A 25,092-nucleotide genomic window follows, 5' to 3' on the forward strand; every position below is an offset into this window, starting at 1 on the left:
TATTTCAGTAAATAGTAAGCTTCTTAAAAAAAATAAGCACAGTTTTGTACTTGGTGAGGTGTTAGGAATAAATTGACTTAACCGCTTTGCCCTACCTTGCCCTAAATAAAACAAATTGTTATGTAAAAATAAAAGTTTTATTTATCTACAGTATAAAAAATAAATACAACAAAAATCATTCTTCTCCTGTTGCTTTTTTCAGAACTTCTAACAGCTTATCTGTAACTAACTTCTTAGAATCTCTGCCAAACAGAAAATCGTAGTGGTTGAAATTCAAGTTTGAGATTTCGTAAATTCCATAGCGTACTTCTTTTGGTAATTCTCTGTATAGATTTAGAGAGTCCTAGAACAAATTTGAAATTATTGTATTCAATATCCAAGCTACATCGCGAGGAAATAAAGAAGAATAAAATTATCTTTTGAGTACGATATCCCATTTCGCAATGCATTATATTAATATTATTGGAAATGCCTATCACAAAATAGGCGTGAATAATTAAACTTCGCAACTGTATTAATTATTGAGTTTAATGTTATGAAAAGATGCACTTTTTTCATTTAAAATTATTAAAACTTTTTAAGCAGCATATAAAAAAAATCTCTTCACAGAAACTACTTACTAATCGTTTATGAATTTTATTCCATTATTATCATTGAAAATTTAGCATGAGTTCAACTCACGTGAGTAAAAGTCATATAACCCACTCATGCATGATTATTCGTATTTTCACGACAATGAAACGTTAGTGCACGATATTTAAGAACAAGAATTTGTATAGAATGTTGTTGCACCAAGTATACTAAACAATTAAAGTGTAATACTCCGGAAAATTATAGGCTTATGTGTAATTGTTACTATTAATAACTCTTAAATAATCATTAATAGTGATATATGGCAATTCTGTCTATACATTATTTTAACTTGTGGAGAATGTCCATATCAGATTATGTGTGATAAGTACATGTTAATACATAATACAAAAGTATCACATACAGAGATAAGTAAAAACAATAAAATGAAAATTTCTGTTCTGTAAGATATTGATATTAATCAAACTTATTTTGATACTCATAGTTTAGAAGCTAGAAACGACATTCTTTCATAATGCTCTGTGGAAAATGATACAAAAATATTTTAATTTTAATTTTAATTTTAATCAATGTAAACAATACTATACCTATTGGAAAATACTTTTATATTTTAGTAATACGTTTTGACTGTATTATAATACAGGGTGTTTCATAACACTGCCGACACAGAGCAGGCACGTGTAGAGGATTTTAAAATAAGCCGATTTGTTATGCAACATTTTTTTCTGGGATGTACTGTTGAAGAGATATTGGCATCTGCAGATTATGAAAAACAATAATATTTCAGCAATTCCTTAACATAACCAAACTTGATATTGATTTGCGTTTAATTAATTGGTAAAATATGAATTTGTTGGAAGCCCAATAAGGTCCGGACTAGGGAGACGCCCTTAAAATTATATAGATTTATTAAATAGTTTTACCAGTATCACAGGAAATTTAATTTAAAAAATTTTTTTACTTTTACAAATTTTTCGAAAAAATAACGGTGTTTGAGAAAATCGTGATTTTGTGAAACAACATCATTACTAATTGAATCGGACAAAAAGTAAAGTATGCAGTTTTACTAGTAGGCTAGATTTCATGTTTTGGCGTATACAAAAAAGTATTAGGAATATGCAATTTCATTTAATTAGATTCTTTATTTTGTTTTTAACATATTAAAAAAAGGAACTTTACAAATAAAACATTAACAAATTCAACTTTAACCGCATGAACTACCGATATCGTTAAATAGCACTACAGTAACCATTTCCTCTAATACATAAATTTACCCTCTGCCGAAAAAGTCTACTCTGCGCAATAACTGTGGATCATTTTTTATGGCGTTGCATTTATACGATTCAATAAATCTGCTTCAGATACAACCGGTGTAAAATAACAAATTCGTTTAAAGCCTCCCAGAGAAAGAAATCACATTTATTCAGATCTGGTGATCTTGGTGGCCAAATTTCTGAACAATTGTTTCCTTGTCCTATCCATCTATTCCCTAACTGCTGGTTCAAGAAATATGTTACGTTAGCACCAAAATGCGGTCATGAACGTCTTAATTGCAAAGGTAAATCCTCGAGTAGCTCAGAGAGAGTTTGTAAAAAAATAAATAATTTTCGCCATTCAGTCGGTTTGGTAGAATAACTAGCCCAAACAAATATCGTCGGACAATACCAGCCCACACGTTTATTTTAAATTCATTTTAAAAATGGAGAGGAATTATTGCATGCGGATTTTCATCCGAATATTCATGGAAATTATGCAAATTTGCGATTCCTCTTCGAGGGAACCTCGTTGCTGACTAGAGATGATCCAGTCTCTCAAGCCCTACTCTCAACATTAGCATAGGTCTCCCGGTTTGGAATCAAACTATCAGGAAATCTTCTTCTTGTACACTTCATCGACAATTACCCTCACAAAACCCCAATACTAACATACGTCAACTTTTTCCGACATGAAAATATTGCAGGCAATTTACAAAACGTTGGAATAGTACGTGGTAATGTACAGTCTTTGTAAACGTCAAACATGACACATAATATCATAGCCTACTAGTCGTAAAACTGCATATTTTACTTTTTGTCCAATTCAATTAGTAATAACGCTGTTTCTCAAAATCTAGACATTCTCAAAAACCGTTATTTTTCGAATAATTTGTAAGTGTAAAAAAATGTTTAAAATAAGGTTTCCTGTAATACTGGTAAAACTATTTAATAATTGGCAAACTAATAAAAAAATCAATATTATTTTTAGGGTGCCCTACCCCTAGTCCGGCCCTTATTGGGCTTTCAACAATTTCATATTAACAATAAACGCAAATCATGTACCAAATTTGGTTGCTCTGTGTCAAGGGAAATATTGTTTTTCAAAATTTAACACTCATCTTCAGAGGCCAATCTCTCTTCTACGGTACATCCCAGAAAAAAATGTTACATGACAATTCGGCATATTTTAAGATCCTCTACACGTGCCTGCTCTGTGTCGGTAGAGCTATGAAACACTCTGTATATTAAATAGTAGTAGTTTTTCAATATTCTACATTTACAACTGTGATTCACTTAAAGAACGCATCTCGGGTATGGTAAGATTGATTGAATGAATGAATGAATGAATGATTGAATGAATGAATGATTGAATGAATGAATGAATGATTGAATGAATGAATGAATGAATGAATGATTGAATGAATGAATGATTGAATGAATGAATGAATGAATGAATGAATGAATGAATGAATGAATGAATGAATGAATGAATGAATGAATGAATGAATGAATGAATGAATGAATGAATGAATGAATGAATGAATGAATGAATGAATGAATGAATGAATGAATGAATGAATGAATGAATGAATGAATGAATGAATGAATGAATGAATGAATGAATGAATGAATGAATGAATGAATGAATGAATGAATGAATGAATGAATGAATGAATGAATGAATGAATGAATGAATGAATGAATGAATGAATGAATGAATGAATGAATGAATGAATGAATGAATGAATGAATGAATGAATGAATGAATGAATGAATGAATGAATGAATGAATGAATGAATGAATGAATGAATGAATGAATGAATGAATGAATGAATGAATGAATGAATGAATGAATGAATGAATGAATGAATGAATGAATGAATGAATGAATGAATGAATGAATGAATGAATGAATGAATGAATGAATGAATGAATGAATGAATGAATGAATGAATGAATGAATGAATGAATGAATGAATGAATGAATGAATGAATGAATGAATGAATGAATGAATGAATGAATGAATGAATGAATGAATGAATGAATGAATGAATGAATGAATGAATGAATGAATGAATGAATGAATGAATGAATGAATGAATGAATGAATGAATGAATGAATGAATGAATGAATGAATGAATGAATGAATGAATGAATGAATGAATGAATGAATGAATGAATGAATGAATGAATGAATGAATGAATGAATGAATGAATGAATGAATGAATGAATGAATGAATGAATGAATGAATGAATGAATGAATTACAAATAAATAAATAAATATACTGTAACAGAGAATGAATTATAAAAAATGAATTAACTTGCATAATATGTACGTTTTTTACAAATGTTCATACACACACGTATTCGTTACTTCCAGGGAGATGAAGAAAATGAACGAATGAAGGAACTAAACGAATTCGTTCGCTTACCGAACGAATTCGTTGTTGTGTGTGCGCCTTTAGAATACTAAGCGAACAAACTCAATTAAAAACCCAATCTACTTACTTCTTTGGTAATAGTCCAGTCACGAGCAGCATACATAATATAAATAGGGACTTTAATTCGCTTAATATCATATTCTGGCGGCGTATCGCTTCCATAGAGGAACCTATTCTTTCCTACTCCGTAGTTATATTTCCTAAATTGTCCTCTTGTTGCTTCTGCTAAATAGCTAATGGTTTTAAGAGAAGTTCCTCCTGGAATTTGGTTGAAATACACCGGTATGGTCTCCTGAAAGGAGGACAGTATTATTTGACTATTAAGTTTCGTTCGAATATAAAGATATGAATATAAAGTACCTAAGTAAATATAAGGTATATGATTTATGACAAACTATATCAAAATTAATGGTTATCAATGCAAGATTAATTTATTTCTGAAATACACCACTGAAGAACGACATACTCTTGAGGTCAGATTCCAAAGTTCCAGGGCAGTATAGAGATAATTTTCTTTCATTTGTCCTCTTGTTTATTTTTTCTGCTACTTGATTTTTTGTTCCACTTCCCAATTTATAATTAATTCAATACTATTTTGGTAACGAGAATTGTTCAGAGCTAATAAAGGGTGTCCCAAAAGAAACGCAAGATTCCATATGAGGAAAATGTTTTATCAATTAAAAAGTTGGCAATTTTTTTACATGCTTTTAAAGGGTAGACATTGCCATTAAATATGAATGAAAATATCGGACTGACGTCCTCTGCTACTCATTAGGTAGGTACTCGACATGTTTTAAGAAATATCTGTATCCAGCTTTCGTATACCTGGTGCTGACTTTCATTGATAACTCTCCAAATTTTTGCCTTTAATTCAGGAATGGTATTAATTGCAGCAGAATAAACTTTGGACTTTACGATCCCACAGGAAGACGTCGCATGTCGTAAGATCGTATGATCTTGGTAGCCAAGTCATTTCACTGTTACATGAGATGAGTCATCTATTAAAGTTCTGTCGTAACAAATGGATAGTTTCACACGCATCACCCTACTGGATCCACATGTCGTCCAAATCCATTCCATCCAAATGAAGCTACAAAAAAAATCAATAGCATCTCTCGCTACCGTTTTCCATTCACAGTCACTGCGTTTCTAGCTTCACTTTCTAAAAACAATGACCCAAACACCCCGCTGTTGTCACTGTTTAAGTATACAGTGGTTGTTCTTGAATGACCCGAGGATTGTCTCTGTTCCAAATTCTTCAGTTTTGCTTTTTCAAATTCCTTCACAACTAAGACGGAAATGTCGCTAAAGATGATTTTCTTAGCAAAATCACTGTTCACTTGTTAATTTTTCAACATCCAATCAACGAATGTCTGGCGCCTTAAATGGTCATTTGGTTTCAATTCCAGAGTTAGCTGAATCTTGAATGAATGCTGATGCAGATCTTTTGTTACAATCCGCTGCATTATGATTTTTGAAATGGCCGGTCTGTTTTTTTATTGTCTGCAACTGAACCTCTTTGTTCAAATTTGTTAACTAGTCTTTTCACAGTTGTTCCATTCGGAGCTCTTTTTCTATTGAAAATTCCACGTAATTTTCACACAGTCTCAGCTTTACACTCTCCGTACTTGTAATGAATTTTGCGAAATGCTGCCAACTCTTCGGAATGAAAACGGTGTTACCTTTAACACACCACTTATTTTCACACTTCAAATCAGTATTAATAGTACTAAGACTTCTCATTGTAATTTTTTATTGATATTTTAAATGTCGAAGAAAGTGTAAATCATTTCAGAGATGTGCTAGCAAATTATTTAAAAAAATGAACACAAAATTTTACTTGTACTGTATTTAAATGTAATGTTGCGAGATATAGACTCATGATATACTTACCGGAGAAATTTGCGTGAATGGTCCCAAAAATAAATTCAATATATTTAGACATGCTATCATCATGGGTGGCGACGACAGACAGAGAGGACGTGTTACATTTCTCGCATTCCCTCTGGATATAAATGGAATAATGTTTAATGCATTTGTTATATCCTAAAATTAAAAAAAAATTGTTAAATTTACCTAATTGATTTGGTTATTATTTAAACATTAATATATTTTTAAAAACTTTCAGAACTGAAAATTAAAGACCACCAATGATTTATTAACATTTGGTTATGCTGTATTAAAGAATTTTAGCATCAATCGATAAAAAATGTCAAGATAGCAGATTTTCATATTTAATCCAATTTAATAATAACCAAATAATTAATATTCATCAGCTGGAACGTTCCCATTTACTAGACATATTCTTTAGTTTCAAATGACATTTAAAATATTTCAATAATAATTAAAAGTAGAATAGTAGATGCTGTTTCTAGTTACATATTCGGATTTCAACTCAACGCCTTTTTTATATAGATTATTGCGCTAATGCAATGTTGTCCACCAATATTATCTTAATTTATTAACTAAATTACTGACAACATGATTGATTGCTTATAGGTTGTTGTTTTCACGTCGAGTACATTAATCTCTTTCTTAGCAATTCGTATAATAATTTTACTAGATACTTATTTATTTAGTCGATTGGTAGGTGAAGCCAATATAAATCACAGTAATTGTTTAACAAGCTTATAAACTAATAAGCTAATAAGCCTTCCCTTTAACTGCAAAGAAAATGGAAATATTCTTTTCTTAAAAATATGTATTTATATTTATTAAATATTTTTAGTGAAGGAATTAGTTAAATTATGTTGGTTTTAATTTTAATTTGAATTTTTGGTTTACTTGCATGACGTTTTTAAGCGAAAATATTATCAAAATATCTAAATGTTGTTGGCATGCTGATAAATGGAAGAAAACGTTAATTGCCAGATACAGCAATTTGTAACAAGGTAGGCAATTCTTCGATTACAAAACATACCTTAAAAATAATTTCTGCACAAAGCATGAATTAAAACCATATCAGTAGCTGATTTTTTAATCGTTTAGAGACGTCACAACTAATTTTTTTAATGCCCAAATGAGATCAAAATTGAAAAACACAGGTCCTATAATTTTTTAACCTATTATTGCAATTAACATGCACATGCATAAATTATTTACCTATAAAAATAAATTAACGGAAATACCACAAAAGTTGCTCAATATTTTGCTGAATAGTCTTAGGTAAATATTTTGTTCTAATATTAGTTATATGCAACACTCACCAAAACTGGATATAACAAAGGAAATAAAAATCTGTACGGGCTTCTCATATTCGACAACTTATATGCCGGAGTGAGTAATATAAAAAGTCCCACGTTATTTGCGGCTGCATCGGGATATTCTGACGCGTACATCAACGCTGCAGTAGTTCCTAGGGAATGTCCTATATATATTATTTTGCCTTTGTCTAGAGTGTGGTATCTTACAAGCTGCAGCATCGCCGGGACGTCATTTAAAGCGATTTCATCCACACTGAAAAAGAAAATGAGTACAAAAGATGTTTCTACATTAGCTCTAACGATCTACAGATGTGGATACGTTCTTCAAAATTTATATAAAGTTTTTCATTTACCATTAAGAAAAAAATAAGCTGAACTTTATGTCTTTGTACAAATAAAGCAACTTTTCATTCATTTTCAAATATGAATTTGAAGAAACTAAAATTTGGCATGCTGCAGGTTCCTCTAAGTGGACGCAACAGATGCCCACTACATAGCAATGAAGTTAACTTGTTCAAAATTCTTTTGGGATTTTTTGCTTGTTTTGATTAGAGGTTTTTGTAAATTTATCACTTTTAGTGAAAACAGTTTAGCACACACGACTCTCTTAATGATTTTATCAGGCAACTGTAAACCTACTTCAAACCCCTTATCTGGCAGTATTTGTTTCCTAGACGAGGCTAGTATATTATTCCGGAAACTGCCCAATAAATAGACCACGTTTTAGGTTTTGTTATAGAATCTATAGGCGTACCAACTACAGGTGTTTGAAGTAAAAGAATATATGAACAAAATAATTATCTCTGTACTTCTCATCTAGTTGCAAGAATTCGCCCAGAATATAGTTGTTAGAAGAAGGGGCATCATATTATTATTATCCGGTAAGAACGCCTTACGTTAATTTAGGATTTACATTGACTTTCCTAAGTCTTAGCTCGTAAGTCGTTCAATAAGAAAGCCTGGAAAACCGTTCATATTGACGTAAACCAACGCTCTTGATTCAACTTTTCTTAAATTACAAAAAAAATAATCGCTTAACTAAAATCTGCTACTTACTCAGTTAACATGACTTTGTATACATATCTTTACATCACTACCCTAGTGAAACAACCATTATGTCATTTATTCTTTACAAGATTAATTCATTAAAATCAAACAACTAGAATTTTCTAATATACAGGGTAGCCCATCGAAAACGTACCGCAAGGCATTACAGGGTAGTAAAGAACTTTTCGGCAAAATCCAAAAACAGGTCAAATTTGTTTCTGAGGGGGACAACTTTTGGCTCAAAAAGCATACCAAAATCTTCAACCCCCTAAGTGGGGGTGCTATCCCCTAAATTTTTTCAAATGGGAATGGGGGTCAAGTGGGGGGTCATTAGAAAGGGCTTTTAATTCTCTATACATCGATTCTTACTTTTTGAAAATCGATTCATTATTTTAGAAAATATGCAGCTTTGAAAATACGAACAATATTTTTGACGAGAAATGCGAAAATCGATTTAATTTTACTTCAAAACTTACGGTATTAGTCAAGTAAATGCTGAAAATGTTGTCCGCCAACTTGCATACAATGATACAGGTTGTCTTCAAACCGTTGTCGAACATTCTGGAGCACTTGCGGTGTTACTTCGCGACATACATTAATGATTCGTCCTCGCAGATCTTCCAAGGTATCAGGTGGAGTGCTGTAAACTTTGCTTTTAATGTGCCCCCAGAGAAAGAAATCTAAAGGATTTAAGTCGGGTGACCGAGGGGGCCACTCAATTGCACCTCTTCGTCCTATCCAGCGTCCTGGAAACGTCTCATTTAGGTAATTGCGCACATTGAGCGAGTAATGTGGAGGAGCTCCGTCTTGCTGGAAAATCAGTTCGTGTTCATTGTAAGCAGGGTCGTCCTCTATGATATTTGTTAGAGCTGGGTCGATGACATTTTGTAGTAAATCCAAGTACATATCGCCTGTCAAATTTCCAGGAAGGAAAAAAGGACCTACAATGGAATTTCCAAAAATACCTGCCCATACATTCAACTTCTGGGGGTGTTGGGAGTGTGTCTCATGGAAAATCCTTGGATTGGTATCAGCCCAGTAACGACAATTATGGCGATTCACTAAACCATTCAAGAAGAACGTACACTCGTCCGAAAAACACACATTAAAGAGGAAATTATCGTTTATCGCTCGTTCAGTCATTATTTCGCAAAATTGCAAACGACGATCAAAATCGTCTTCATTTAGCTCTTGCACTAGCCGAATCTTATAAGGATGGAATTTGTATTTTTTTAATATTCGTTGGACACTTGTACGACTCACTCCTGTCGCAGTAGCCAATTGCATTGTACTCAGCGTACTATCCATTGCCACTTGCCCCAATACCGCTATTTCCGTAGGTTCATTTAGTACCGGATTTTCAACCTGCCTCTTTTTGTTATGAACGGAGCCAGTTTCGCGAAATTTGGCCACCAATTCGCGAACAATTTTTCCAGACGCATGTTTCTCAGGATGCCGTTGGTTGAACAGTTCGGCGACCCGATTTCCGCATTCATTGTTTTTGAAAAAAAGCTCAATAATTTCTACTCTTTCTGGAATTGAGTACACCATAATTAATCAATTTAAAAGACTCGGCAGTATTGGTACTCTTCAACTACAAGTCACAAGACAGTTATCTAGCAACTTCTTGTGGCCTATCTAAATACGAAACAAAAAGCGGACAATTTTTTGCTCACCAAAATCAGGCTAAAGAATTCGCAAATCAGAAAAAAAAAACAGCGAATTCTTTTGAAGGAATTTACCAAGCTAATACCGTAAGTTTTGAAGTAAAATTAAATCGATTTTCGCATTTCTCGTCAAAAATATTGTTCGTATTTTCAAAGCTGCATATTTTCTAAAATAATTGATCGATTTTCAAAAAGTAAGAATCGATGTATAGAGAATTAAAAGCCCTTTCTAATGACCCCCACTTGACTCCCATTGCCATTTAAAAAAATTTGGGGGATGGCACCCCCACTTAGGGGGTTGAAGATTTTGCTATGCGTTTTGCGCCAAAAATTGTCCCCCTCAGAAGCAAACTTTACCTGTTTTTGGATTTTGCTGTGAAGTTCATTACTACTCTGTAATGCCTTGCGCTACGTTTTCGATGGGCTACCCTGTATATATAAAAGAAAATGGCGATAAATTATTGCTAAATTGCTGGCTTTTATTTTATACTCAGCTACTGTAAGAGTATTACAATTAAGTTATAATAAGAATTTACACTTATACATTGTAATTTACATGTCACAATAACATATGGATTATCAGATATGAATGTTTTATTGAATTTTTGTATGTATACAACTATATGCATCGATAAATAAGTATATTAAATTGAAAGGTGGATCTGATATGACTAGCTACAATAAATTTATCAGTAACATTTATTTGTTATATGCAGGAAGTAAAATGTGCATAATTTGGCATATAGGGTGTTCCAAAAAAATATTTGCCATTCAATTAAAAAATTCATATCAGCAAAGAACCCATTTGCTGCTTCTTTTCTAAGATACAAGGTGTGGAGGTAGAGCTCTTTTTCGGTGTTTTTCGAAACAATTTCAGTAATTTCAATGAAATTTTCATAATATTCTGTGTGTGTGTGCAAGATTAAATAATAAAAAAGTCACTCGTACGAAATCAAAACAGTTTAAACAATAATTTTATGTTTCGCATTTAATTGTCTCTATAACCCATTTGCGCAGGGATAGGTTTTTATTATTCAAGATAGCAAAACAATTTTTAAAATATAGCTCGGAGGCAATCATAAATTATATTTTATAATTATATAAGGTGTTGATCTATATGATTTTTTGATTCCTTCCAAGCATCATACATTATATACAGGGTGTCTCGGTACCTGATACAAAATGAGGTCAAAATAATATCAGTTCTTCAGTTTAGGAAATATTTGTGATTTTATGTCACAGTGCACATCGAGCGGCGCCTCCACCATTTTTTGTTTTTAATTTTTAATTGCACTTAATTACAATATTGGAAGCATACCTATTTTTAAAATAAGAGCCGAGAAAATCTTACTGTCTGTTAATGTAATTTTCATTAACAGAATTTGACAAACACACTTTATACATAACACAAAATAGAAGAACAAAACAAGATTAAGTTTTTTTTTTACAACTCAGGAATTTGTTAAAAAAAACAATTTTTTAGGGATTTGTGATCATGTAAGTGAGACATCATTATCTTCCTCACAGGTTGGCTGCTTTTTATGAATGAAAGGAATCTGGCGATAATATAATTTTATAACTTTTTAAAATTATCTTTGCAACTATCTTAATCATTTAGGTTTTATATCACTTTATAAGAAAAATGCTACTAAAAACTTTGTTTAAATTTAAGAGCTCTAAAAAGACGTACCTATCCATTACCGGTACCTATCCGTTACCGATCTATTTTAGCGTTTACTCTGTATTTTCACCATTATACAAATATAGTTTCTAGTGGTGGGTAATTATTAACAATTATTTTGTCTGCATCGATATTAATTAATGCCTGACAACGCACAAAAGAAAACATTTTTAAGTTAGTAATTAGTTCCAAAACAAATTCAACTCTCAAAAATAGAATACGCAATAATGAAACGAAATTAATTACGCAAATTTAATCGGTAGATACAATCAGAAATCGTATACCAATAAAGGTAGAATTATTAAAAAAAGATAAAGATAAAAGATTCAATTCAAAGGAAATATTTGAAAGTAACTTTCTACAAAGTTTATGTTGTATAAGAAAAATGTCTCTTAGAGACATAATGTCTATTATCCTGATACCTTTTAAATTTATTCCAAACGCAGAGAGTGTATAAAAAAGTATTAGATTTAAAACAAAGTAGACTGGGTTAAATATTCATTCGCAACAAACCACGGAAATAACTTTATAAATAAATAACGTGTAGTTTGCTATAGGATGATAATTATTTCAACATGTACTGCAAAACCAGAAATATTTAAGAAAAATTATTTAAGAAAGTAGAACGCGATTATTGGTACTCAACTGAGGAAGAATTTGCAGCTCAAGTAGGTATTTCTAAACGCACATGTGTACGCTCACATACCTTTTAATATAACTACCATATTTTTCCTCAGATTATTATGAAATACGTAAAACTAGATCATTTGGAAATATCTGTTAAGTGCTTTTATTAAAATAATAACATTTCATATTTAGAATACTATCTAAATTTTAAGGTCTATACATGGTCTTTCGAGAATATTGTCACTACAGGTGGCAGCAGCTGTCAAAAGCATTAGGCAGAGAATTATAATTTTTTATAGCATTGTAAGAGATCTTATTTGTGGAAGGGCGAAACGGGCGGTGACTATGAGACGCCTTCATTATAGCCATCCTTCTCTATCGCATGGATGTCTATGACTTACTTTATCGCTCTCACGTAACGACGATGAACCATGGGGACTTTCCGACCCTGTAGAATGTCCATTCAAAATAATAGTAAAATCTGTGTTACCTACAATGACATTTCTTTTATTTCAAAATATTAAATTGAGTTGAAAATAAGATTATGAGCCAAAGATAGCTCAGAGATAGAGTTTAGATCAACGTTGATTAGGGCCACTATTGAAGAGCTGTCAGAAGGACTAAAAGAAAAATATAATTGAGTGTTATCTGATGAGACTTAAAATAATGGAGATAACTACAAATATCAGCAGTATAAATGGAACAAAGAAGAGGCCCTAGAACATTACCTTGGGGAACTCCAGCAGAGATGAGATTAAATCTGGATACGTCAGTTTTCAAAGTAACCCTCTGGCGTCTGTCCAACAGATAACTTTTAAAGAATGCGACAGCAATATCACTAAAACTTTTACTTAATACAGAGGGTTACAAAATCCAAAGTATGGAATGTTTTACTAAAATCGAGAAGAATAAGACAGGCACATTTACTTTTATCGATATTACTTATTAGATCACATGTAACTTTAGGCAGAGCAGTACAAGTGCTAGATTGAGCTCGAAAGCCAGACTGAGTATCAGACAATATCCTCGCTTTATTACAATAGTTGCTCACTTCTTTAGAAACCATTTTTCCAAGATTTTTTATAAGGCAGGAAGATACTAACCTCAAGAAAAGCCTTTAGAAAGCGGTTTTCTAGATTTTAAACAGACTTGAGTAGTTGATTGGAAACACATTAGAATTCATGACCTCATTGTACGTTATAACCCCATAACATTTGAGCTTGGGGCTTTTTCTCTTTGTATTTGCACTGAAAACACCTAATCATACTCTTGATCAGTGTTCGTGAGTTTTTTTACGTTCAAATACAATCAAATAATAAGTTACGACATTACGGGGTTATGGGGTTTCGAGCATATAGGGTTGTGGGGTTATTATATAATGAGATCATGAATGCCAATATTTTTCCAATCATTGACTACACAGCACGATTACAAATGTCGAACACCGCTTTCTAGAAGAGTTTCCTGATGTTATCGTCAAAGAATAAAGCCATCCAGAAATTCTGACATTATATCGGATTCAGCGGGTCGAAACACTATGGGATAGACTGGTCTGATTCACGGCTTAGCCAATTTTTATTGTGGCGCTGTGTATTTAATGTATTGGCAATATATTTGCATTAAGTAAATATTCCGTAAATGCGTACTACTTACGAGTTCTAATTGGCATATACTACAAGCATAATTAATTTCCCAAACAAAACAAACAAACTCGTAATTAAACTCAACCTTACCTGTAATTCCAGTACTCTTTCTGCGTGACATTGAGGGACTCGTGTCCTTCGGAATATTCAGTACCACGGTAATTGCCCAACCATATATCGTAACCGGCGTCGTGCAAGAGAAAGGCTGGAAAAGATTTTTTTCAGGTATACTTAGCTCAGAAGCTAGGCGACAAGTAAATAAATTCTAATTAATCGGGTAATAGTCAATTTTTCACGTTCTTTTTGTTAATTCTTCGTAGCTAGGAGGGAGTGGCAGCTCATTTCCTGGTTTGAAACGTCGTTGTGTTCGTGATATGAATTTCTCTTTGAAATGCGAGTACTTTAGAACAGTGCCTCCGTTGGAACTTTTACTTCCCTGTATAAGCGGGATGACTCAGAGGTTTTCAGTAAAAATGTGAATCCACTTTCGTCAGTAGGGATTTTACAATAACAGTTTCGGAAAATGAAGAAATGATATTCAGAGCTTTTTTTAATAAATAAAATGTGTATGGTCATTTTGAATTTTCACCTGTACCTATGCCAGGTAAATAAAATTACAACTTATAAAAGCTTTTTGGTGGATATTTAGTTTTTTAGTAGTCTGGCAACAAAATCTTTAATACTACATAATTGTATGTATATCATAAATTTTGAGATATTCCTCTACAGAAAGATTTGATCAACTTTGGAATTTTGTATTGTCAAGAACATTCATTTATGAGAACTGCTTATTTTGAAACCGAACTGTATAGAAAGATATTTATGATCCAATATTTTGTAAAAATATCCATATTTGATTTACCTCGTTATTGTATATGCTTAAATTTAAAATCTAAAAAAATGTTTTACCTACTTATAATATAATCTGATAAAAAAAATAAACATTAATTCTACATCAGAAAAAATTCGAAAAACATCTTGCTTCTTAATATTACAAAATATTTCCTTATATGGTTTTAACAAAATAGTAAAAAATAGAAAAATGAAAAATAATTTTTTTAATGTTTACTATGACAAGGAATTAAAAATAGAAAATATTTTATGATATATCTTTACATGCTTATTTTGTGAATTACGAATTTTGTTATACATATCGATTTGAAGGTAAACTCAATTTTGTCAAAATATAATTTTAAAGATTTAGACAGTTGTATAAAGGTTAAACAGTTTCTAAGCTAGTTGGTTCGACTGTTTAGACTTCTTGACACTTTGAGAGACATGTCGATCTTGCAGAGGAAAAATCTGAATATTAATTTGTCTGGCTATGTCTCTGGCCTGTTTGAGCCTATTTTTATGTTAGAGCTGTTAACAGTTTTATTGGATTTACATTGCTTCTCTTTATAATCTTGACCATGATTCTTTCTGGGTAATTTAGAGACTATTTTTTATCGTCCTTTATGTTCTAGTGTAGCAACTGCATTACTTGTTATTCTTTAATTGGCTGTCTTATGTGTTTAATTTCGTATCTCCCTTTTTATTTGACATATATTTTGTAAGCACCATGACTTTGAAGTACATTCATCTTACAGCCGACCCTATCTCCTTGAGGTGTATTAGACTGTGGTACTCTTAAGTGGCCACCTATCATATCTTTGTATTTATAAATAATAGAGAAGTTATTTCTCTATTTCTTAGTCTTATTATAACACTGATGATGTGTATAATAACTTCTATACGTCAAATTATGTTTTTAAAATTGTTTAAAATTGTTTGTAGTTACACATATTTCGTTTGTAGTTCAGCGAAAACTAATGAAAAGTCACTACATTCGAAACTCTGGCTCCAAAATCGTTTGTAGTAGTGTTTATTTCAATTATAGTTAAGTAATCGAAAACTGACGAAAACACTAAACTCCAAGCTCTGGCTTTAAAATCGTTTGTAGTTGTTTGTAGTAGCGTTTATTTCGTTTGCAGTTCTTCGAAAACTGACGAAAAGTCACTAAAATCTCAGCTTTGGGTTTAAAATCGTTTGTAGTTCCTTGTTGTTGCGTTTATTTCGTTTGTAGTTACACGAAAACCGCTAAAAAGTCACTAAACAAAAACTCCGGCTCTAAAATCGTTTGTAGTAGCGTTTATTTTGTTTGTAGTTAGTCGCAAACTGGTGAAAAGTCACTAAACTCCAAGCTCTCCAATATTTTTGATAGTATGTCCACTTTTTATGCTCGCTGATGTGGTATAGCTCCTTGTCTAAGTGTTTCGGCTCGCATATGGTATGTGCTCGGTTTCCTGTTGACAGGAACATCTAGGAATATAAAACATTCCTCCAACTCTATGTCGAAAATAATGCCTTGATGTATCCTATTAATAAGATCCAGAAATCCTCTCATGTCGTTACATCAAGGTCAGATGATAAATCTATCGTCAATAAAATTGCATCCACATTTTGGTATAAGGGCTACCGCTATTAATGCTTTTATGAAGATATTAAAGTGGAACAACAAGGAATGAAGGAGATCAAAAACTGCCAATGTGTTACCAGTTCGAAAATTGTTTAATCCTCGACACTGACATTGATTCTTGCATACCAAACTGTACACAGGGTAACTTAGATGGCTACAAAGTTGATATAAGCAGAGGTATGTGCCTCTCAAAACAAAATTACTTTATAAACAACCAAACCTCTATTGTGTTAATAGATTATAGTTTTCTAAGTTTTCAAGAACTACCATCATCATTAATATGATTCATACATACCCATAGAATGTTTTCCAAGACCGACGAATATCCCTGAGGTACTTTGCACACCGTGTAGCATAAAAATTGGTGGCTTCTTTGAGGCAACTCCTGGTATTCTAAATACAGTTAGGATATATCCATCTTTCGTCTTCACTTTGTATTCAACGAAAGGATAGCCACTCTTTTTTATAATATCTGGCTGAAAACGAAATCAAATTAAGTAGGGAGTTTTTTATGTAAACGTTTCTCTATTTCCTAAAGGAAGTAGAAAATAAATTGTAATATTTGATTCCTGCTGTGCTAGTTATATTGCGTGAAACTGTTGAATAAATTTTCTTCTAACAGTAGTAATATCTGCTTGTTAGGTTACATTCATGGTGTAACTATTAACCGTTAAGAAAATAAAAGACCTTGGTGATTATATAGACATAATATTCCATTAGTTAAATTACTATTAGCATAACACAATTTTTATCTAGCTTGTGTATAAAATTTGTTAACGTGAGCCCAATTTATATTGATATTAATGTCAAGTTTTTTCCACAAAACTTATTTGTTTTGCTGTGATATCGGAACTAATTTTGAAGAATCGTTTTCTCTTTCCAACGCATAATATTGTGTAATGTTTGAGTAAAACTATAGTGTAAAGTTACTAGAGTAGCTTATTGCTTATTTTAATGCTAGTTTCACACATAACGTATGCTAGTCAAAAAAATTCTCTTTAAGTTTGTAAGCATTTTGTGTATATTACAGTCATACATGGCCTTTTTTAATAATACCTACAAAGTGAATATGTCGCTCTGTGTATTCCTAGCAATTATATTATTTTTTTTAAAGTCATACACGTATCTATTATTTATACTGCAAACAGTTGAATATATGGAGATAAAATTGCTTAATATTAATCGTTTTTGAAAAAAATAATTTAATTCATAGGTTATGTAACAAATTACAAAAAAAATCATTCAAGACATTATTATTTTTGTTTAATTGAATACTATACCTAATTATTTTAAATTAACTAACAGCATTATTTTCTGTTATTATTGCTGACAATATTAAAATTATACAGGGTTACCCAATTAAAAAGTGGACTGTTTTAATTGGGCCACCCCATATAGTGACAGTGACATTTTTTTTATTTTACATTTTACATTAGTTTTTTTACATTCTTCTAATAAATTCTTAGTAGCGACGACAGAATGATTTCTCTTCTCAGTAAGATAAAACAGAATAACTATATCAACTTGCAACAATGAATAATACGTTATTATTTATTTGTAATACAAACGTATATTATATTCAATGACTCAGTTGATGTAAACAGGAAAGAAACATTTACAACAATTATGGAATAATTTATTTTAATTAGAAATAATTACTTTCACAGAATTATATTTGAGATTATATGGATGGATTAATGATTAGATGGATATAATTGGCTGTTTTAGGTGAATGTTTTCCTGTCTTGGCCCTAGTATAAAATAAGTAGGTATGACGTTACTGAAAAATCTTATTTAATAGGTATGGGTACGTCTTATTTTATTTGACACGGGACAAATTTGTATAGAGTGTTTGAGGATTAATTGGTGAACTTAAAGCGAGTATGTTAGATATGGTAAGAAATGTTCAGAAATGATATATCCAATTTTTGGTGATACTTCGAAAAAAGAAAGATTTTTTTGAAGACACGAACCATTGTTACTTACCAGTTATTACTTTTTCTAATTTACATTATCATTACCAACCTGGCTTAATTTGAGTGTTAATTCGTCTCGCAGAAAAAGTATTTCTTTTCTATAAACTTATACGTGCCTCTGGTTGACATATTTTTATTCACTTTTATCCTTAATATTAATTATATAATAATTAATCCATGTTTCTATTACTTTATGTCCAATATCCTCATATATATATATATTTCTAAAAATGTAAATTTTTCTCTTTTAATATCCAGCTAAAAATGAAGTGGTTCTGGACATTTTTTTCAACACTTTCTACTATCATTTTGCCCACTCAGATTAAAATTTTATTTAAATAAAATTAAAAATGAGTCTAAGAAATGCATTAAAAATTAAAAGAAACATATTGTGCCAAAATACACTTAAAAAATTTAGTTTTTCCGTAGTTTTTTAGAAGAGAAGTGTCTTATAAATTTTATATTTCCAGTATTTAGGTATACTTATTTTTATATAAAAATGTTTAGTTTATAGGGCGCTAGAATAGAAATATTAAAGATCGTTTTTCCTTAGTAATTTCGATGATTTTCCAGACATTCACTTCAAATTTAATATGGATGTTATTTAGTTAATTGTGGTGGTTATCAGAAATTTTAAATAATAAATCAATAGGCGTACCTACAAAAATGGTTGGGGCGATGAGGGGTTATGACAACCCCGTGTTTTCCTGAGTGCACTAATCTTTATGAACTCATAATAATTCCAATGGAATAGATATCATCCGTGTCAAATTTGAGGTAAATATCTCGAAAATAATTAATAAAAAACGATTTTGTGGATTCTATTTCAATGCTCTTATATGTATATTTTAAAGCAAAGATTTTTGTTTGTAGGTAAGTTTGTCTGAATCCTTTTATTTTGATCCCAGGAGTCTATGAGCACCAGTTTGTCATACTTCTCTGGAATACCCTGTAGTTAGGTAGGTTGGTCTAAATTATCTTATTTTGAAGAGTCTAATAGGGAGAGGTGTGCCAATCGTTTCTTGGATATCCCTCATAATAAAATTTAATGTATATATCAACTACTTAAATATTTGTGTACAATGATAAGCTAAAATGCAAATACAAGTATATTCAATAGTCGTTTAGTAATTAAAATATTTCAGAAATTTTAATAGATTTATTGGAATAATATTATTGTATTTTTTAAATAATTTTCTGCCCCATAAATTTAAATACTAATTGAACTTGCGCCTAACGTAAGTATACAGGGTGGTCCGTAAGTAATGGTCCATAGAGACATACTACATTTTTTACTTGAAAATATTGCGATTGGAGCCAACATGCCTTAATAAAATGTTGATAACAAAAAAGATACAGGGTGTCAAAGTTGGAAATTAAAAATTGAATTTTCGTAATAATTATAATATTCTTGAGTGTATGAACGTGAAAATTTAGGGGTAGATGTTTTTGTATACGAGAAATCATAATTTGTTATCTATTTCGATGTATCTTCTAGAGGGCGCCACATACGCCGTGTTTATGACGTAAATACGAGCATAATTTTTTTATCCACAACGTTAACGCTTCTTTTTTTTAAAAATCTTAAACCTACATTATTTTCGTGAAAAAATGGTATACTTGTCATTAGCTCTAGAAATTGTCCGTTTTCAAGAAAAACGCATTTCAACAATCTGCTGCATGTTTCATTACAGGAAATTTTATCGTAGTGTGCGACAATGCCAAGACAGTTTTGACAATTAGAAAAAATCATTGTGACAGTTAGCAATTATTTCAAATTGTATTTATTAATTTTTGGTAAAAATCAATTAAGTATTTAAAAGAAAATAACGAATTATGCCGAGACATAATAATTTCTCGAATTTGGAAATGAGAGATATGACGGTTGTTTATTGTCAACAAAATTTCAATGGACGTGCTGCGCAACGTGAATATTGCCGAAGATTTCCAAACAGATTGCAACCTGGTAAACGACTGTTTCAAAATCTATTCAGAAACTTAGGCGAAAGTGGTTCATTTCGTCCTAAACGTGATAATTTAGGTCGACCAAAAATGATTACGCCTGACCAGGAAGACGAAATACTAATTCGCATTGCAGATGATCCACAAACTAGTTCAAGACGATTAGCTGCAGCCACGGGAATTAATAAAACATCAATTTTAAAGACATTACATGAAGAAAAATATCATCCATATCATTTTACACCAGTTCAAAATTTATTACCTGTCGATCTTCCTTCAAGATATCAATTTGCAAGTGATATTCGGAACAAGCAGAATACTGACTATACATTTGTCAACAGAATATTGTTTACAGATGAAGCGACATTTACTCGCCGAGGTATTTTCAATTTAAGAAATAAGCATTGTTGGGAAGTTCAAAATCCTCATGTAACTCGAGAACGGCACTTTCAACATGAATTTAAGATTAATGTTTGGTGTGGGATCATTGGAAACCATTTTCTAGGTCCATATGAGTTGCCAGGAAATTTAAATGGTACAAGTTATTTAAATTTTTTAGAAAATAGCTTTGTTGATCTATTGGATGCGTTACCACTGAATTTGAGGCAAAATATGTGGTTCATGCAAGATGGCGCTCCGCCACATTTTACTCATCAAGTAAGAACATATCTAAACCAACACTTTCCTGAACGTTGGATTGGCCGTGGTAGTATATTTCCTTGGCCGCCACGTAGTCCAGACTTCAACCCTTTAGATTTTGGTGTATGGGGCACAATGAAGGAAATTGTTTATAAAAACACTATAAATACTCGCGTCCAACTTTGGCAAGAAATTAGTAATGCCTCAACTTTTTTTGATCCAATGGTATTATTTAATATTAGACGATCTTTCATAAATCGTATGGACAAGTGCATCGAGGTGAATGGTGGACATATTGAAAATTTACTTTGAAACATTTCCTATTTTTCCTTAGGTACATATTCAGTTTTTTACTTGTTAAACGCTTGATAAAATCATAGTTTTGTTTAATTAAATTTCTCCTTTAACTGGTTTTGTAAATAAAATTTATCAACTTGATAATTTGTATTTTAATGTGTACAAAGGGATAATGTTTAATTGTCAAAATTAATGTTTTCATTAGCGCACACTACGATAAAATTTCCTGTAATGAAACATGCAGCAGATTGTTGAAATGCGTTTTTCTTGAAAACGGACAATTTCTAGAGCTAATGACAAGTATACCATTTTTTCACGAAAATAATGTAGGTTTAAGATTTTTAAAAAAAAGAAGCGTTAACGTTGTGGATAAAAAAATTATGCTCGTATTTACGTCATAAACACGGCGTATGTGGCGCCCTCTAGAAGATACATCGAAATAGATAACAAATTATGATTTCTCGTATACAAAAACATCTACCCCTAAATTTTCACGTTCATACACTCAAAAATATTATAATTATTACGAAAATTCAATTTTTAATTTCCAACTTTGACACCCTGTATCTTTTTTGTTATCAACATTTTATTAAGGCATGTTGGCTCCAATCGCAATATTTTGAAGTAAAAAATGTAGTATGTCTCTATGGACCATTACTTACGGACCACCCTGTATATCAATGTTATTGATTATTTAAAAACTTTTATATTTCGAATTATTAAAAGTAATTTTCAGTAACAATAAAATGAATTTCTTGAAATTAATACATTTATTTATCACTTTTCTAACAGAGCACTGAAGAAAAATTATCATATTGATAGATTAATACAAGTTTTCAGAAAGTTTACATTTAGGAGTCAAAAATCCAGTATAATGAAATGTCTGTGAGATGATCAAGGTTTAAACGAACTATTATGCATTCATTCAAGGTTTCATTCCAATTAAGTATGAATAAACATTAAACCACTACTTATAACCTCATTTATCGTTTACAATAATTTTAGAATAGAATACAAAATTTATTTTTTTAAGTTCTTAATTTTTTAATATTATTAAATATGTTTAGGTAATAGAAAAAACATCAATTTTAGTCGCTTTTTAAATTAAATGAGAATAATTTTTTAAAAACAAAAATATCAAGTAGGTATATGAATTAACTTACAAATCAAATTTAAATCATTAATAACCAAAAGTAAAAATTATACTCACCACCTTCATCTCCGCCGCGAAATCATACCAGCAATTCGAATTATTTCTAATATTCAAATAATCCCTGAATGTCGGACATACATTGTTCGGATTTGTACAAAGTGACGATTCAATAAAAAATAGGGTAAATAGAAAAGCACATAAAACTATCATAATTTATGGGAAGCACTGACGGAACTTGTTTCAGAGTTCAGACTGTTGCTGCAATTTCACTGAATACACAAATAGATCTACACATGCATATTTCGTTAGCCATTACACTTTCTTTCAATTACAGCGATACTAAGAAGGCGGAACCCTAATCAAATAATACGTTTTGTTTTGTTTAGTGCATTGAACTATCCATTTTCAGTTATTACTATCAACTACCACCACAGGCAAACTGTAATTATTTCACTTCTTACAAAAAAAGATTCTAGACGTGGTGAGCTATCAATGCCGATTGAATAAAAATAACTGATTTACTACCTTGACATAAATTAACCGATATTTATTATCAACAACAGATCCTGCCGCAGGGTTATTACGCAAATTGCTTCTGCTGTTTTTTCTTGAGATATTTGTTTAGTTTCAATTGTACAGGGTGTTTAAAAATAGAGTATCCAACTTCCCATAAATAAGATAAAAACCCTTGACATCTCGAATGAAATCTAACTTTCAGAGTCTTATGCAACAGACTCTCTACAGCCTCTAATGTAGTTGTGAATACACAGCAAAGTAGATCTTGAATACCAGGACTGATATGGCTTTGAACTGAGCTTCAACATTCATGATTATCTCATGATATCAAAATGATGATCAGAGCTTGTGCAAGGTAAAAATAACACAGCCCCACAAAAAAAGTGGCAGGTCCGAAAGACAAGACTATGGTATCCATATGGTTTTGGGGTCGCTAAAGCCGAATCCGATGTCCGCTTAACACGATTAACTCTGGTTTAAGGTCATTTCAAGGTTAAATGTAGAGAATCAATTGCCAGCAAAGTAATGTAGTATAACAACCCTAGGTTCGACAAAAAACAATATATCGTAGTTGTGGCCAAAAACATGTGATCGTCATAAGGACTACCTACGTTGTGTGTATCCATTTTTAATTGACCGGAAGGCACTGGCTACTAACTTTGTAGACGGGATGTATGGTTTAATTATATAAAACAAAAGCAGAGTAAATACACCTAACCTTTATTTACATACAATTCAAATTAAACATGTGACACATAGACAGAACAACAAAAACATTAACAACCATTAAACATAAAAGGAGAGTGCCAGGCTCACCTAGAGCTCCTGCGGGGAAAGAGCATGGCAGAGAAACCCACGATCGTTGCTCTTACCACCCAAATATAAATACAAAAATAACCACTAACCAAAGGAATAAATTAAGATCCTTTGCCAATGATAAATAAGTCTTGTCCCATTTAATGTGTCACTAAATGTCATCTGTTAACCCCATATTAGTCATACACACTTCCAAGCAAAACTGGAGAGATTTGGTGTTAGTTAGCCGGCAGAGCCGGAAGGTACTGAGGTCCCATCATACGGGAGGCTACTCAGCTAAAGTTGAGATTTCGGAAGGTCCTTCTTAACACTGGAGTCCCATACGGGAGGCTATCCAGCGTAATCCAGATTCATTCCGCACGGGCGAAAATGTTAGTAACTGCAACAAGGCTCGTATAGACGTGTGACATAAAGTGGACACAAGAAATCAAAGAACAACATGATCTTGTTTAAAACAAGTTAAATGTGAAACAAAGAAGTTGTTTTGCAATATCTGGGCAGACACGACAATATACATATTTTAACATGTAATAAATAATGAGTAATCGTTAATAATAATTGTAACAATTTTATATTAGAAAAATATACGCCCCTAAGCGTAAGACAATGAAGGCTAAACATATACAGAATTATTATCATGAGACATCTATATTTTACGAACAACGTCATCATTACAAAAACAAGTTAGCTGTAAAACAAAGGAGTCATTATTGTAAAGTCGGGGGCGCCCACGACGATATACATATTTTAACATGAAATAAATAATGAGCAATCGTTAATAATAAGTATAACAATTTTACCTTAGAAAAATATATGCCCTTGAGCATAAAGCAATGGACGCTAAACTTACAAAGAATTATTATCATGAAACATCTATAATCATCACAATCATAAGATTATATAGAACAATTAACAACAAAGTACTTAAAGAATATTACCTGCTAACTAATAACACTTTAAACAATTAATTTTACACTACTTTGTCACACTGCCCGCCGATCGTCTTACTGCCGACCTCCACACTGTTCGCACTTCAACTACCTATCTTCGATTCACTAGGCTTCCTTCCAGAATTTCCTACCTAAGTGCCTGTTTTTTATGCTTCCTTCTACCA

The 25,092-nt window shown here is 31.6% G+C and overlaps 1 protein-coding gene across 1 annotated transcript; it reads right to left on the reverse strand.

Annotated features, from left to right (window-relative positions):
- Positions 1-175: 175 nt before the first annotated feature.
- Positions 176-23,129, reverse strand: LOC108903638 (lipase 3-like). The gene is made up of 7 exons (XM_018705879.1): positions 22,704-23,129; positions 16,915-17,095; positions 14,252-14,366; positions 7,500-7,749; positions 6,187-6,339; positions 4,361-4,585; positions 176-343 (listed from the first exon to the last, which is right to left on the reverse strand). Exons 1-7 carry the CDS (start codon positions 22,854-22,856, stop codon positions 176-178), a joined length of 1,245 nt encoding a protein of 414 aa, XP_018561395.1. The 5' UTR covers positions 22,857-23,129.
- Positions 23,130-25,092: the final 1,963 nt, after the last annotated feature.

This window comes from Anoplophora glabripennis, unplaced genomic scaffold (assembly GCF_000390285.2).
Source record: "Anoplophora glabripennis isolate ALB-LARVAE unplaced genomic scaffold, Agla_2.0 scaffold56, whole genome shotgun sequence".
NCBI classification, from domain to species: Eukaryota; Metazoa; Arthropoda; class Insecta; order Coleoptera; family Cerambycidae; genus Anoplophora; species Anoplophora glabripennis.